At 56.4% G+C, this 15,153-nt stretch overlaps 7 protein-coding genes across 7 annotated transcripts; 5 read left to right on the top strand and 2 right to left on the bottom strand.

The window, feature by feature from the left end:
* Window positions 1–326: 326 nt before the first annotated feature.
* Window positions 327–1,872, bottom strand: DL89DRAFT_266480 (uncharacterized protein). Its single transcript, XM_040887091.1, has 7 exons — window positions 1,664–1,872; window positions 1,603–1,632; window positions 1,419–1,580; window positions 1,005–1,182; window positions 920–979; window positions 694–894; window positions 327–665 (listed from the first exon to the last, which is right to left on the bottom strand). The coding sequence occupies exons 1-7, from the start codon at window positions 1,816–1,818 to the stop codon at window positions 390–392; spliced, it is 1,062 nt and encodes a 353-aa protein (XP_040744972.1). The 5' UTR covers window positions 1,819–1,872; the 3' UTR covers window positions 327–389.
* A 150-nt stretch (window positions 1,873–2,022) lies between these two features.
* On the top strand, window positions 2,023–5,032 carry DL89DRAFT_266479 (uncharacterized protein). The gene is given in 4 exon segments (XM_040887090.1): window positions 2,023–3,438; window positions 3,537–3,616; window positions 3,636–3,789; window positions 3,878–5,032. The coding sequence occupies 4 exon segments, from the start codon at window positions 2,133–2,135 to the stop codon at window positions 4,918–4,920; spliced, it is 2,583 nt and encodes an 860-aa protein (XP_040744971.1). The 5' UTR covers window positions 2,023–2,132; the 3' UTR covers window positions 4,921–5,032.
* Window positions 5,033–5,066: 34 nt separating this feature from the next.
* DL89DRAFT_126517 (uncharacterized protein) lies at window positions 5,067–6,179 on the bottom strand. The gene has a single exon (XM_040883271.1). The coding sequence runs from the start codon at window positions 5,875–5,877 to the stop codon at window positions 5,266–5,268; it is 612 nt and encodes a 203-aa protein (XP_040744970.1). The 5' UTR covers window positions 5,878–6,179; the 3' UTR covers window positions 5,067–5,265.
* A 41-nt stretch (window positions 6,180–6,220) lies between these two features.
* DL89DRAFT_125517 (uncharacterized protein) lies at window positions 6,221–7,805 on the top strand. Its single transcript, XM_040883266.1, has one exon. The coding sequence runs from the start codon at window positions 6,630–6,632 to the stop codon at window positions 7,659–7,661; it is 1,032 nt and encodes a 343-aa protein (XP_040744969.1). The 5' UTR covers window positions 6,221–6,629; the 3' UTR covers window positions 7,662–7,805.
* Window positions 7,806–8,494: 689 nt separating this feature from the next.
* On the top strand, window positions 8,495–9,650 carry DL89DRAFT_266476 (ClpS-like protein). Its single transcript, XM_040887089.1, has one exon. It carries the CDS (start codon window positions 8,800–8,802, stop codon window positions 9,331–9,333), a length of 534 nt encoding a protein of 177 aa, XP_040744968.1. The 5' UTR covers window positions 8,495–8,799; the 3' UTR covers window positions 9,334–9,650.
* Window positions 9,651–10,364: 714 nt separating this feature from the next.
* DL89DRAFT_266475 (uncharacterized protein) lies at window positions 10,365–12,486 on the top strand (the record flags this gene model as incomplete). The annotated part of the gene is given in 8 exon segments (XM_040887088.1): window positions 10,365–10,656; window positions 10,691–10,878; window positions 10,931–11,414; window positions 11,438–11,476; window positions 11,505–11,736; window positions 11,756–11,857; window positions 11,892–12,374; window positions 12,424–12,486. 8 exon segments carry the CDS (start codon window positions 10,499–10,501, stop codon window positions 12,484–12,486), a joined length of 1,749 nt encoding a protein of 582 aa, XP_040744967.1. The 5' UTR covers window positions 10,365–10,498.
* On the top strand, window positions 12,306–14,255 carry DL89DRAFT_125644 (uncharacterized protein). The gene has a single exon (XM_040883267.1). The coding sequence runs from the start codon at window positions 12,662–12,664 to the stop codon at window positions 13,934–13,936; it is 1,275 nt and encodes a 424-aa protein (XP_040744966.1). The 5' UTR covers window positions 12,306–12,661; the 3' UTR covers window positions 13,937–14,255.
* The last annotated feature ends 898 nt before the right edge of the window (window positions 14,256–15,153 follow it).

The following is a 15,153-nucleotide window of genomic DNA, read 5'->3' as shown; positions in this document are numbered from 1 at the left end:
AGGTTGCCTTATACGATCCCGTACGTGCCTTGCCAGGCGCACATTGGCTTTTATCGCTGCTAATACGCTGACCGAGTTACCATTGCACACAGGCGTGTTGCATTACAGCTGGGCCGAATATCCTCGATCAAATATTTGTTTTTGAAACCGTGCCCAGATCCGAAGGAGTAGCCCCTTGTCAACGGAAACCCGACACAGTCCGGGAGATGCCTTAGCCAATCTCACAAACTAGTGGCGAATAGGGCTGTGCAAATATGACGTGTGCAGACGTCACAAACCATCGATCTGTATGTGAGGACTGCGCCTAGCAAACTCAGGTCTCACAGTGCCATAAATAGATCCATTGCTCAAAGACCTCAGGACAGAGAACTACAGACTCTATAGGGCTGCTAGCGCAGCTGGCTGAGACGCCTTTCCTCCTCGAACCGTTCGTTGATAAACGCAATAATGCCGGCCGGGTAGACATCCTCTGGATTGCCCTCGATCTTCTCGTGCTCGTCGGCCTCCTTCTTGGTCATGACGATGCAGTTGTGTGTCGTCATCGGCAAATCGCGCTTCCAGCGGACCAGGGCTAACTTGTCAGTGCTGCCCGAAATGGCGCTCTTTCCGCGCCAGATCTCCTCCAGGATGTAGCCAACGTCATCAGGGGACATCCACAGCTGGTGCTGTCCCGCCGCTCAGCGAAATTTTCACCTCGCGGTTGCCCAGTTCGCGGTGCAGGCGCGCGTACAGCGCGTTGCGGCCCTTGATTGCTAGAGGATCGGTCGGGAACCCAGCCAGCTCGGTCAGAATATGCGTGCCCATGGCAATTCCAAACATGGCCGGCATGGTGCCCAGCACGGGAACGATGCGCACGCGGAAGTCAGGCAGCACCGAGAAATCGCCCGGCTGCTCCTGCTGGCTCTCAGCCTAGCGACACCAAACCGACCTTGCCGGGCTTCTCCGTCGAATAGATGACTTTGACGCCGCTCTCGACGCCCTATCTTCTTGAGTTTACGCCGCACAGCCCGCGACATCGGGTCCTCGAATGTGTCGCCGATATCAGCGATCTGCACGCGCGACGGATCGGACTTCATGCCAGCGCCCATGGCACTAATGACCGGCAGATTGTGCTTTTTGCAGTACATGATCAAATCAAGCTTGGTATCCATGTTGTCAATGCAGTCCAGCACATAGTCCTGGCTCGCCACCCAGAAGCTCGTCGGCGTTATCGGCATTGAACAGCGACACGCGGGTATCGATCTTGGCATGCGGTGCAATGTCGGCAAAGCTGGCCCGCAGCGCCTCGACCTTTGAGATTCCCACTGTGGACCGTGTCGCCGCAGCATGGCGGTTCAGCGAGCTCAGCGTGACCTGGTCAAAGTCGATGATGCGCATGCGCTGGACCCCCGAGCGCAGCAGCATCAGTCGCCGCCCACGACCCAACACCACCAGCACCTACCACAACAACGAAGCTGTCGCGCAGCCTCTTCATGCCGTCGTCTCCCAGGAAGGCGTAGTGCCGTGCTAGCTGCTCGCGGATCAGTGACTCCTCGTTTGGCGTCAACGAGATCGGCGTGTGCTTGGTCACCTGCCGCGCCCTTCTCGAGAAGAGGCGTGGACTGGGTCTGCGAGTCGTCGCCAAAGACAGTGCTGTCGTCCTAGGGAGAGCAGGTCAATCGACTCCTTCTTGAGCTTGCGCGCACGCTGCCGCCGCTGAATGTGCCGAGTGCCCCACATGGCGCTGGCCGTCGCTGCTGAGGCAGCAACTGCCGCTGTCACTAGCTGCACGCGGTGGTCGGAAAAGGTGCGCGAGAGTCTGTCTAGGTAGCCGTCCATTGTGCAAGAAATGAAGAGAGTAAAGATAAAATTCGATGGACAAGCTGGAGCAAGAAGCGGCCGGGACGACGCTCTAATTTTTTTTTTTTTGGTTTTCTGGGGCTGGTGGAACTGTCAGTCCGCGAGCCGAGCCGGGTGCCAAGACACAGCCGAATGCTTCTGGCGAGCAGATGCCGTGACGAAGAGCCACCAGTTTTGGCCTTGCTCTTCTCCAAATTCAAGCTCAGTTTCTAATGCTATCGCGAAACATACTACATAAGGGCATCCGGCCTGTTCGGCGGGCCTGGGTTGCGACGCTCTACCATGGACAGCTCATGGCCCGTATCCAGCACCGCGACATCCATGTTGAGCAAGTCTCGCCCGACGAGACTACGGGTGCAGCAAAGTACCGCGCCGGCCTGTTTATCGACAAGGTGTTTCCGCTCAAGATGTCGTCATTTGATATCCGGCCATACATTATGTCACGCAACATTGACACCATGCGGCAGAAGGTCTTGGCGCTGCTTCCTGAGGGACTGCCCAACAGCTTTGCTGTGGACATGGTTGAGCCGCACCAGCGCGACGGTGGCAGCATCGTGTATTTTACAATCACTGGTCCGACCACCGGCCAAGAGGCGCAAAAGGCTGCGCAGGACCTAGTGGACACTATCAATGCCCACGTGCAGGCAACATCGGGCAGCAAGTGGTATACGTTTGAACCAGCACGGGTCTTTTCGGTGATGGGGACTCCATTCAACGAGGACATTGTGCGTTTGCTGCCGTCGAAGAAGGTCAAGGTCGAGTTCTCTGGCAAGGACTTGTCTGTAGAAGATCTGTTTAGAGAATTCAGGCCGTTTGGACGGATTCTGGACATTGAGCAGCAGCCGTCGTCAAACAAGGACACGCCGCGCTGGGCCAATGTGCACTTCCAGCGTCTGCGGTCTGCCACCAGCGCGCGCAATTGCGTCCACGGAGATACAGTGGGCGATACCAAGCTGTTGCTGTCGTACATACAGATGCACCACGAAAATGTCATTCTGCAATGGCTCAAATCGCACTCAAAGTTCACCATCCCGTTGGCAGCAGCGGCACTGATAGCAGCCATCTACGCTGTGTTTGACCCGATCCGCGAGTTCTTTGTCGAGAACAAGATCACCAGGCGCTTTGACATCTCTCGCCTGCCGATTATCGGCAAGCTGCGCAAGGACTTCAGCCTGTGGGACATGCTGAGGCGCGATACGTCGACAGGTGAGCGCGTGTCGATGTGGTCGGCACGCGTCGAGCAGGAGGAGAGGCTGGTCTCGATGTTGAACGAGCCGCCTGAGAATTTTGTTGTGGTCTCTGGCCCCCACGGCTCTGGCAAGACACTGCTGGTGCGCAATGCCACGCGCAACAAAAAGTACCGGATCACTATTGACGCGGCCAAGCTGTCGTCGGTGCATACTGAGATCGAGCAGATGGCGTTGCTGGCCAAGCAGCTCGGGTACTGGCCGATCTTCAGCGCAATCATCAGCATTACCAACATGATTGATCTGATGGTAGCGGCTACTACGGGATCCAAGGCTGGTATCTCGGCAACGCCCGAGTCGCAGACGCGCAAGGTTCTTGATTGTCTAGCACTGGTGCTGACCAAGATCCGCCGTGACCGCCTGATTCACCACCAAAAAGATTGCTCGCGAGGGGCATGTTGGATCCAGGGGCGCCATTGCGGACGAGAATGTCGACGACCTGCTGGGCAGAAACGATCTACTGCCGCCCGAGGACATTCCCCATCATCATCCTGGAGAACGTCAAGGACAAGGACCTGATGGTCGACGGCGTCATGCTAGAGTGGGCAGGCGAGCATGGTTGAGTCGGGACTGGCCCATGTCATCGCAACCACCCATTCGATCGGCGGGTACCGTGATATCCAGCGTGCCCAGCCGCAGCGGGCTGTCAGCCTGCTGTCGCTGGACGATGCATCGCCAATGAACGCCCTGCTGATGCTGCAGAGTCAGCTAGAGCCCTAAGGCGCCGCAGCTCCCCCAGGACGACCGCATCAGCAGCAAGGATGCTGAGCGTGAAGCTGCCCTTTATGAAGAGCAGCTGGATGCCGTATCGAGTGAGAAGCTGGAGGCGGCCGTCGGTATCCTGGGCGGGCGACTAGAAGACCTTGAGGTGTTTGTGCAGAAGGTCAAGGCGGGTGAGAGCGTCGACGGGTCGCTGGAGGACATCATCCAGCGCTCCATCACCGAAATCCGCAAGTACGCATTCTCGGGCGATGCCGAGGTGGGCCAGTACGAGCACACGTGGTCGCCGGAGCAGTTCTGGTACCTGCTGACTGAGCTGGCTCGCGACGGCAGCGTCAGCTACGACCGCATCCGCAATTCGACGCTGTTTGTCGATAAGGACAATGCGCTGCTTGGCCTGGAAGAGGCCCAGCTCATCAGCATGCAGTACGAGAACGACCGTCCGTCGAGGATTAAGCCCGGGCGCCCTATCTTCCAGGCAGCGTTCCAGCGCATTCTGGATGATCCAGGATTTGCCTCGTCCATGTCGGTGAAGATGAACAAGAAGTTCATCGAGCTCGAGACTGCCAAAATCCGAAAGGCCCAGGAGGAGCTTTCGCTAATGAACGTGTTTAGCGCCAGTGTGGATTCGCACAAGGCGCTGATGTCCGGCTTGGCAATGATCTCAGCCATGGGCGGGGGTGGGGGCCGGAGCTCGTCGTGGTCCGGCAGAGATCGCACCAAGCACGGCGATGAAGTCACCATCACGCAAGAGGCGGAGATGTTCTTTGCCGATGCTCTTAGAGTGAGCAACAGCAACAGCCCTGTGATCCGGCAGCTGCAGCTGCAGGCCGAGGCGGCCGAGAGCGAGAAGGAGTCTGCGTCTGGTCGATCAAGGTCGTGGCTCGGGTGGGTGTTTGGCCGGCCCAGCCAGCCCAAGCAGGATCCAAAGCGTGAACCGCATGCTAGGACAGCCCCACCTCCACAGTCGCCGCCCACCATCATACCTGGCATTCCATGTGAGCTCCAAGGCCGCGTGCAGTTCCTGCTCAAGACCATTCGCGATAGCCAGGACAAAATCAGCGTCTGGCAGGCGGAGAATGCAGTGCAGGCGAAGATTCTTAGTGGCCTGTAGTGTCTTGTTCGGTATACCCAGTATGGAATCAACAGTTTACATCACCATCTTGCATACAAGGTTGCCATCAAGGGCCACTGGCCGAGCCAGTCTATTTTTGGCGGCTACGAGCCACTTCACTGAGAAACTCCACTTTTCTGTTACCTGATCGCTAGTGTCTTCGCTCTTGGTGGTCTTTTTGTCTTCTCTTTATTTTCCGTTTTCTGAAATTCGCCTCCCTTTCATTTTTATCCTCGTTGCCATTTTTTGTTGCTGTAGAGCAGGACTCTTGCATATCACACTCGCCCACATACGCATTGCATCGCCTGAGATCTTTCCCAGCGGTCTATTTAATCCCCCTCTGCATCATTCGTTTTCCGTTCCGGCTTCTTGCTTCTTTCGCACCGCCGGCACTTTTATTTGAACTAATTTCTTGCTTTCAGCGTCCTCCACGCCACACGCCCGCGCACACGCCCACGTCGACTTGTGATGCCGACAGCAGATGCTATTCTTGGAGTACTGCCTTTCAGCATGCGTGGAACCACAACACCAATCCCACGAGCCCGGCCACCAAACGCCCAGAACGCGACGGTATGTAACTGAAAACAGAACACAGAACGCCCCCAGCCATCGATTTTGATTCGCATTCAATGAACGGGCACGACCTCGCAATACAGACCATGGGCTGGGTGGTCTGCGTTGTACGACAATGGCAGGTGAGACCAATGACCCATTTTGTGCTTCGTGCATGTAGGCCGCCGGCCGGTTCAGCCGGCTCTTCAAGCACCGCAACTCGCGGGTGCTGAACACAGACATCACGCCGACACGCGCAAAAGTCGAGCGCGTAGAAAGGGTAAGTGGGTTTGTTTTTGTTTGGTTTCTAAAACCGGGCCGGGCTCCAGTGCATTCACCCAGTGCCAGGCGCTCTGTGTTTTGCCCTTCTTGCCACAAGGAGGTGCATGCAAGCTGGATGCACATGCTTCTGTGGGGATTGCCTGCCCTGATAATTAGTGTCCTGGCTTCCGAATTTGTATGTGTGGGCTAGGTAGGGACAGGTGAAGGGCCAAGGCGTGACGCCTGCGCCCATGGGGAGGGGAGGAGCAATTGTTGACAGATGGCGCTGCAACCCATCTCGCTGTGCAATCCCCACATGAAAGAGGTGGTCTTTAGACAACAATCGGCGGGACCGTGCTTGGAGCCTTTTTCGTCACTTTGTTTATTGGCAGCGCTATTGGAACCGCTGCTTTTGCTCTTGCTGGTCCATTTTGTCAATCAATGAATCGTGGTGGCCATTGTCTTATGAATTGCATCAATTTTCTCCAAGAATGCTATTAATAACTTCGCACAACCAATCTATTTTAGTCTGGCGTCATCGAGTTCGAGACCAGCTACATCCAGAAGCGGTCCACTGTGCTGCTGCTCGAGCACAACTTTGCCCTGGCCAAAACAATATGCCGGCTCGATATATCAGGTGATCGGGCAGCCTCGACTGCCAGCCACCTGATCTCGTTTCTCCGAGACAACCCGCAATCGCAGCACCATGTGGAGGCATGTATCACAGATGCCTTTGCAGACTATATCCACGACTATGCGGCTGCTACACGGAATCCCGCGCAACCTGCTGCGCGACAACAACCTGGCCACGATGCTGGTTGTGTGCTATCTTCAGCAGACTTGCAGGGCATACCTTGTGTCGATCATGCAGCCGGTTATGAAGGCAATCTCTCCCTATGTGGAGAAGCTGCGAGCTCGACCTGCTCCGCCTGCCCCCCGGCACCACCACCGACACGCTCGACTGCAATGCATTCAACCTGTATACCGTGTGTCGATCTGTGCTGGATGCTGTGTTTGTCGCTGTCAAGTATGCACCCCCCGAGATGCGGCGAATGTGTGCCTTTATTCGCCACGAAATCGAGTCGCAGTGGGACCCACCCGTAGCGACAGCCGCCAGGCACGATTCGATGCTCAATTCCTATGTGCTGAAGCCTGCCAGCCCCGACTCTCCGGGGAAGATGAAGATGCAGCTGCAGCCCTATGCTGGAGCTTGCGCGAGTGGGAGACCGACCTTGAAATCGACAGTGCAGACAGATATCATGTCAGACATTAGCGCGGCTCTCGAGGAGCGGCTGGAGGAGCCAAAGAGCGTGTCGGACAAGTACGAGATGTTTGAGAAGGCTGTGCTTGGCCTGGCACTGACAGACGAGAGTAGTCGGGAAAGCGCAGCAAGCTCCAAACGGTGCAGCAGCATCTTCACCGAATCTCCAGCCGAAAGGACCGAGATAGACACGCGCAAGAGCATCCAGGATCTGGTCACATCGTCCTTTGCAGAGCTCAACAGGCTGGACACAACATTCCCAATGAACACAAAGACCAAGGCACAGGATATAAAGTCAAAGAAAGCAAAGCGCGCAAAGAAGCACTTGAGCAAGCGCTTCAGCGGCTCCTACTTCTCGCCAGTAGAGACCGTCATCAGCATGCTCCTGTTTGTGCGCTTCTTCATCCCGATCCTGACTGCGCCCGACACATATGATATCGATATCGAGCTGTCGCCGGCCCACCGCCGCGGTCTCTTGCTATGTGCCAAGGTCATGGCGGTGCTGTGCAATGGCATGTCGTTTGGGTCCAAGGAGCCGTGCTTGTCCCCCATGAACGGCCTGATCCGCGAATACCGGCCGAAAACTGCGCAGGTACCTGCACTCTATTTCGTCGATTTCAGGTGCATCCATCACTGCCCTGCACGACGGCGACGGACACATGTCTGATGACGAGTGCAGCGACAGCGATTCTTTTACCATGGACGAGCTGGCCTCGCAATTCCAGGCAGCATCGGTCGGCGCCAAGGTTGCGACCAACGAGGAGCGCCGCAAGAGCAAGGTCTCGCTACATCGTCCCAACGCAGGCAGCCACGAGGTGATTCCGCCGGTGCCAGCCATTCCGCCGGAGCTCATGCATGCAACTGCGGCAATACCAAAGCTGGCCCGGACAAGGTCGCCAACTCTAATCCCTACCAGCAGCCCGCCACCGATCAGATCGACCATTGACATCCCCGGCTACCACCCCTCATCTATCGACCCGTCGCTATCGCCAAACACGCCACGGGCATCCGAGGGCGGCGAGGCGGTGGACAACAGCATGGTCAGCCTTGACTTTTTGCTCTGCCTCGAAACCAGCATGGACAAGTTCGAGAGCAAAGTAAACGAGCGCTCGCAGAACAATGCCGACCCGTCGTCGCAGCACGCGCTCGAGCTGTTCCGCGAGCTCAAGCCCGTCATGCTGTACACCAAGCATCTGACATCGCCGAGCCAGCCGCGGCACTCGACCGTGTTTCTGATCCAGCCGCAAGAGCAGCAGTACCCGATGAGCAAGTCCGTGACCCCGTCCTCAACTCTGGCACCGGCCTTGGACTGCGATGATCGAGAGGACCGCGGGCACCGGCGCACCAGCACGCTGCCAGAGAGCTACAAGTTTTCCTGAGCACCGAGCCGAGCCGAGTCTAGCTGCACCTGTTATCATTTTTTTGTTGAAAAATATTGAGTCTGCGATCTATGCCCTGGCGCCATTGCTTAGACTAAGAACCTCTTTTCTACTTTGCTCCAGTCTCAATTCGGCACACGCCTCTCCCACCGTCTCTCCTTTTTCTCAATTTACATCAGAACGCTAGGTAAGGAGGAATGCGGCACGGAACTGCGCCGTAGGAGAGGCGATAAGAGCCAGCACTGGGGGTAGAATTGCGCTTGCATAATCGAATTCAGTCCCAGCAGCCGACATTTGACTCCGAATCACGCCAATGCGGAGCGCCCTACGCACACCACAACATGAGACGGCCTGCGCACTCCTGCACATGTCGACAGGCCCCTAGCTAACCAGATCCCTGATCCTTGCTGTAGTCGAACTAGAAAAATGTTCCGCGCTTCGTTGGTCCGTTCCATTGCTCGCCCCATGGCCAGCCGCAGACTCGTGCACATCAGCGCCGTTCGGCGGGCTGCTGAGCCGATTGCCACACCCGAGGGCTCCGGTGCTCCGGCCGAGATCAGCCCCAAGATCTCCGCCATTGTCGACAAGGTCGCCGAGCTGACTCTGCTTGAGACCTCGCAGCTGGTTGACGCGCTCAAGAGCAAGTTCAACATCACTGAGGCGATCCAGGTCGCTGCTGCCCCTGGTGGTGCTGCCCCTGCTGCCGCTGCTGCCCCTGCCGCCGAGGAGAAGGCTGCTGAGAAGACTGAGTTCAAGATCAAGCTGGAGAAGATCGACGCGGCCCAGAAGGCCAAGGTCATCCGCGAGATTAAGAACCTGATCCCTGATATGAACCTGGTTGCTGCCAAGAAGTTTGTCGAGAGCGTGCCCAAGGTCGTCAAGGACCTGGCTCCCAAGGAGGAGGCCGAGAAGATCAAGAAGGCGCTGGAGGCTCTGGGTGCCACCGTTGTCCTTGAGTAAGCCAAGCCCAAAAAGGTCGGAATAAAATCGGATGTGTTTTAAATTTTAGCGTCAACATTCAACCCCACACGCACCGTAGCCAAAGCTGGTCACCAATGTCATTGGCCTAAAAGCGAGTTCGCCAAGATTTCCAGTGGTACAGTGTTCCCTAGCATATGCTGGACCACTGCACTTGTCGTCCGATCTAACAAACGCCGAGCCTTTAATGGTGCCGCTAGAACTTTGCTCGGCATTGGTGTGGAAAAGAACCCGGGAATTCTGGTGGCTAAACCAGGGGACACTCCATGCGATCTGTGCGGATCGGTGAGGCTTTCCAGCGGTCTTTTGAGTAGAATTCAACATTGCCATTTGCAACGATCTCTGCTGCATGTGAAGGTTTGGAGCTCGCAGGTTTCTTGGGACCACCGAGCGACTTTCGCCTGGCAATTCTTTCTTCTCTGCTTTTTCTTTACAGTCTTTTCTTTACCGTTTGCTAGGCTGCTGCCACACGACATCACCTTTGCCGTTTCATTTTCTCATACATGGACAATCGAATAGGCCAGCCCACAGGACTCCCACCAGGCCAGATATAGCAGGCAGACGGCCATGCCGATGCCAGCCGTGCCGATGCCAGCCATGCCCTCACCCATGCACCACGCCTACCACCGACAGGACTCTGAATAGCGGCGGCTTCAGTGCGTTTCCCGTCTCTACAAACGACACCATCAAGCCCTCAGCTAGCTTCCGCCGGCCAAAACAATAGCACGCCGCCGTTTCTTCAGGCAGATCATGATCGGTCGACATTTGCCCAGCTATCCATCTCTGGAGCTGGCCACTCTTCGGAGCCTCCGTCGGGTGATTTGTATTCTGGTGCGCGCACGCAAATCCCACGGACAGCCACTGCACAGCCAGACAACAGGTTCCAGCCGTACCCCCCAGAAGCAGCACACAGTGGCAGCGTAATCGATATCAAGTCTAGCCAAAGTCCCAGCCACGTCGGCCAGCTCGCTGCAGGCTGTTTCTGACAAGTCACCGACAATTGTGCAGTGGCAGCACGGAAAGGCGCCTCGACGGCAGCGACGCACACAAGCATGCAACTTTTGCCATGCCAAGCGCGCGCGCTGCGAGGGCGGGAGTGCCGTGCAACAACTGCATTACCCAGGATGTTCGATGCGAGTGGCGAAAGATGAAGCGGCGTGGTCCTAAGCCGAGGAAGGGCAAGCCGGGGGTCGTCGTTCCCAGCCAGTCTGCTGAAAAGAAGGCCCCGTCGGCAGCCGACATCTCCAATCTGCTGCTCAGCGACCATCGCGTGGCAATCGTAACCCACCTCTCGCCAAAACAAGAGTCTGCCAGCAGCCCCGAGAGCAACACCCAGGAGTGCTTTGGAGTTGCCCGAGACTACCAGTGCACATGCTAGCACGCTGAGCTTTGAGGTATCATCTGTCGGCGATCTACTGGACCAGTTCTACTCCGACAAGGTCTGTGCAGAGACCCGCGAAGCAATTATCACATTCTTTGACATACACTATGCCAAGCTACCCATCTTTCATCCATCCACTCTCATCCGTAGCGTGGTCAACCACACGGCCAACCCTCTGCTTCATCGACGCCATCAAAGCACTGAGTTCATACAACATGTCGGGCTACACCATCGACACCGAGAAGCTGGTGACAAGCGTCAAATCCCGCATCTTGCTGTGCATGGATGAGGAGCCGTCGCTCGAAGTCATGCAGGCCATGGTGGTTATGTCGCTGCTTGAAATATTCAGGGAGCGCCATTATTCGCTTGCAGCGCTGCTGAACGCGACCATTGGGCTCATCATCCAGCTCAAGTGGAATGAGATTGACCTGTACAAGACCAAAAAGCCAGAGACATGGGCCGAGTGGGTCGAGATGGAAACCAAGCGCCGTGTGTTTTGGGCTGTCTTCCAGTTCGACAACCTGGTGTCCATTACTGATGGCGGGCATTCAACGAGTATTCCAGAGTCCGTCATATTCGTGCGTGCGCCGTGCATGGACACTGAGTGGAACGATATCGACTTTGCAGACTACACGCCCAAATGTAGGCAGCCAGCAGAGGATACAGAACCTACAGACTTGGTGTCGAGCCACCATCGTCCCCAAGCCTGCTGACAGAGACCCGCACCGTTGTCAGCGGTGCCATGTCACATTCCTACGCCAAGATCATCGAGCTGGGCTCCAAACAACTGTCGCATCGTCCGCTTCCTCTGGGATGCCAAGACAGGGGTATACGACCGAGACAAGTACGGGCTTTCAGAGCGGCCGTTCCCAGCAGCCAACTTTCTGGAAAAGCTGCCCAGCAAGGGAATACTGGCTTACCCGATCCGCCGCAAAGCACGGCTCATCTCGGAGTACCCAGAGTTTCAGAAGTACTCGGACCGCCTGTGCACGTTCTATACGCAGGTCCAGTCCACCAGAGCAGTTCATGGACAGGGCGTCAGAAGAAGGCTGCCTCCGGAACACCATGTATGGCCAGTTCCCGGTGCGTGTTCGGTACTTGGTACTGCAGTGCTTTGTCTGCGCCGTGCTCATCCTGCTGCACTCGTCGAACCGACCAGTCATTCTTCGCCGAGTTCGATTGCCCGCCCGAAATGCAGCCCGAGAGCATGAGCCCTGATGACTTGAGAAAGCGTCTGCTGCTCAAGAAGCGGTTCGGTGCAACCTGGAGCCAGAGCCTGCTGGCTAACGACATTGAGCCCGAGTCATGGAAGGTGTGTGTCGAATATGCACACAAGCTTGCGCGATTCATCGAGCGCAACAGCGATCTTCCGCACACCCGCATCACATATGCGTCCGCACAGTGCCTGTTTATTGTATCGAGCGTGCTGTTGCGACAGATAAACATATGCAAGACTGCACTTGGGACCGGCAGGGACTCCCAAATGTCTCTGGAAGAGTGGCAGGAGGAGCTAGAGCGGTGCGTTGAGGAAACACGGGTGCTGTGGAGGAAACTACAGGGCTTCAACCTGATATGGACGACAACCGACATGACCGACATGCTGCTATCAATGGATATTGCAAAAGCGACCACCACAACGGAGGTCCACCGGCACACGCTGATTTTCGAATTTTCACTCTTATAAATAGCAGCCAGTTGCTAATGTTCTTGAAAAGTTCAGGCACGCATGGCTGACGCCACCACGATGTGTATGATTCCGCATAGTACGCTTTTTTTTTTTTTAGCTTCTTCAAACCGGCATGCATCAGTCCGGGCGTATATCTTCTCCCCGCACTCCCCCTTTTCTCCTCTTTCACACGCAAAATTTTCCACTCCCACTTTGAGCAATACTCTCCACCACCACCACTACCACCACCACCAACTATTGACATGAATGAATCGATACCCCGCCGCCGCGCGAATAGTGCGGATAAAGTGGCAGAGTTCAGGCAGTCGCCCATGCTACAGCACCAGAGCCAGAACCAAATCCAGAACCAGAATCAGCATCAGCATCCGCCCAGGGCTCATCTGGCAGACAACCTGCTGCATCCGACCGGTGCAGTGCGGGTTGAGCTCGAGACGCTAGCAGCAGACTACCGACACCACCCCTACGCTAGTGACATGATACCGGGATATGCCATGCCCTATCTGTTTATGCAAAAGACGGGTGCCCCGCAAACATCCCCAACCAGCCACCCCAGGACGAGCGCCGATTCAGCAGGGCTGGTGCGTAAGCAGAGGCGGACCCAGGCATGCGATTGGTGCCACTCGAAGCGTATAAAGTGTGAGGGTGGCAACCCCTGCAACAGCTGCACAAAGAGGGACATCCGGTGCCAATGGCGGAAAATGAAGCGGCGTGGACCAAAGCCCAGGACCCACGCCCAGATATCAGCCGCCGCGCAGCCAGTGAAGAAGACAATCAAGCACAAGCCCTCTGCCGCAGATCTGTCGAACCTCTTGGCCCCTGACACTAGCAAGCCAAACAGCGTGCGCGACAGCAGCCCAGAAAAGTCAGTTGGCTCTGAAGCGCTGTCGCCGGGCAAGACTGTCGTTGCCGAACCAAACACACCTGCGTCTGAGTGCAGCAGCCTGTCGGAAGGAATCGTCGCTCCACCGCCGATTGGATCCCTGGTCGAGGACTTTTTCTCGGACAAGGTGGACGCCGACACACGAGAGGCACTGCTGGCGTTCTTTGATTACATCTACGCATTTTTGCCCGTTTTCCATCCGTCCACATTTATCCGACGAGTTGTTGCTGGCGACGTCAATCCGCTCCTCATCGACATCATCAAAGCCCTGTCAGCTCCGTATATCAAGTCAGGTGCCTACAACCACATTGACGCGCAGCAGCTTATCGATAACGTCAAGGCACGCATCCTATTTGCCATCGAGACCCCGACAATCGATGTGATTCATGCCGTGTTCTTTCTCTACATTACCGAGATGCGCCATGAGCGAGCAACGTCGTTCTCGGCGCTGATGTCGGTGGCAATTGGCACCATTATCAAACTGGGATGGCACGAGATCGACCTGTACAAAACCAAGAAGGCGAAGACCTGGGACGAGTGGGTCGATGCAGAGACAAAGCGCAGGACCTTCTGGTGTATCATCCACGGCGACTTCAATCGGTTCGTTTTTCCAGGGCCGCCCAGCCATGATTCCTGAGTCGGTGATGTATGTGCGGTCGCCGTGTGCCGACTCGGAGTGGATAGACGTCGACTTCCCGCTGTCCCCATCGGCACGAATTGAGCGGCGCAGGGAGAAATCTGTCGAGTCGCAGAGCAGCAGCACCAGCACCAGCACCCAGCCTACCGACCCGACGGCTGTCACTGGAGCAATATCGCACTCGTTTGCGCTGCTCTGTGAACTGATTGCGGTTGACAGCCGGATCGCCAGGTTCCTGTACAATGCCAAGGCTGCCAAGATCGACCCAGAGGAAGACCTGGCGGAGCGGCCATTCCCAGCTGTCGACTTCCTGAGCCCAACGCCAGGCTCCGAGCATCTGGTGATTGCAGTAAGCCGCAATGTTGAGGTCGTCTCCGAGTATGCCGAGTTCCAGATCTGCGACCAGAAACTGCGGTCCCTGCTCGACCGCGTCAAGAAACCCGAGTCGCTGCACGAGGACCATTGCAGGTTCGGCGACCCAGCTGCAAGGTTTGGCGATGCAGACTACGCCCAGCATGCCCTGCGGCTGCGCTGTCTGGCCCTACAGTGCAACATATATTCGGCCATAATCATCCTGCACTCAGCCAACCGCCGCTCGTTCTTCACCGAGTTTGACCGTCCGCCCGAGCTACTGGCCGATCAGGATGGTATGGCCGATCCAAAGGAGCATGCGCTCCGACAGGCCTTCAAGGCAGCATTTGGTGGGGTGTGGGGACAGGGACTGGTTGCTGACGATACCGAGCCCGAGTCATGGAAGGTGTGCGTCTGGTCGGCACATTCTCTGGCTGGATCGCTGCGGAGCAACAGCGATATCCCGGTCGACCGGTACGAGTCCAGCTCGTTCATCAGCATGGTGATTGTGACAAGCATCCTGCTGCGCCAGATCCGCCGGTGCAAGAAGGCATTGAAAGACACTGGCAGTCCGGCTGTTCTGCTGAGCGAGTGGACCCGCGAGCTGGATCAGTCGGTTGAGGATGTCAAGCTTCTGTGGGATACCATGTTGAACTGCGGCCCGCACCTGAAGATGGATGCAAAGGCAATGATGCTCAAGGCGATGGACATTGACGAGGTAACCAAGGCCGCCGACGAGCTAGCATCCCTTTCTCTCCAAGTTTAGCAATAGTTATTAATGGCATAGCATACGACATTGTATGTAGCACATCAGCACCTGGTGATGCATGTAGGAGGCAACAACAAATATATAGAACATGATGAAT

Source organism: Linderina pennispora (genome assembly GCF_002104995.1).
Source record: "Linderina pennispora strain ATCC 12442 chromosome Unknown DL89scaffold_4, whole genome shotgun sequence".
Classification (NCBI taxonomy): domain Eukaryota; kingdom Fungi; phylum Kickxellomycota; class Kickxellomycetes; order Kickxellales; family Kickxellaceae; genus Linderina; species Linderina pennispora.
The sequence above is the reverse complement of the archived record's forward strand: the minus strand, read 5'-3'. Positions and strand labels throughout refer to the sequence as shown.

Coding starts and splice junctions, on each gene's coding strand:
- DL89DRAFT_125644 (XM_040883267.1), top strand. CDS start 12,662: ATGAATGAATCGATACCCCGCCGCCGCGCGAATAGTGCGGATAAAGTG.
- DL89DRAFT_266480 (XM_040887091.1), bottom strand. CDS start 1,818: ATGGACGGCTACCTAGACAGACTCTCGCGCACCTTTTCCGACCACCGC. Junction 980..1,004: donor AGGACCCGATGTCGCGGGCT/GTGCGGCGTAAA, acceptor TCAAGAAGATAG/GGCGTCGAGAGCGGCGTCAA. Junction 895..919: donor AGCCCGGCAAGGTCGGTTTG/GTGTCGCTAGGC, acceptor GAGAGCCAGCAG/GAGCAGCCGGGCGATTTCTC.
- DL89DRAFT_126517 (XM_040883271.1), bottom strand. CDS start 5,877: ATGTGCATCCAGCTTGCATGCACCTCCTTGTGGCAAGAAGGGCAAAAC.
- DL89DRAFT_266476 (XM_040887089.1), top strand. CDS start 8,800: ATGTTCCGCGCTTCGTTGGTCCGTTCCATTGCTCGCCCCATGGCCAGC.
- DL89DRAFT_266479 (XM_040887090.1), top strand. CDS start 2,133: ATGGCCCGTATCCAGCACCGCGACATCCATGTTGAGCAAGTCTCGCCC. Junction 3,439..3,536: donor GGTGCTGACCAAGATCCGCC/GTGACCGCCTGA, acceptor CCTGCTGGGCAG/AAACGATCTACTGCCGCCCG. Junction 3,790..3,877: donor CGCCCTGCTGATGCTGCAGA/GTCAGCTAGAGC, acceptor CCCTTTATGAAG/AGCAGCTGGATGCCGTATCG.
- DL89DRAFT_125517 (XM_040883266.1), top strand. CDS start 6,630: ATGTGGAGAAGCTGCGAGCTCGACCTGCTCCGCCTGCCCCCCGGCACC.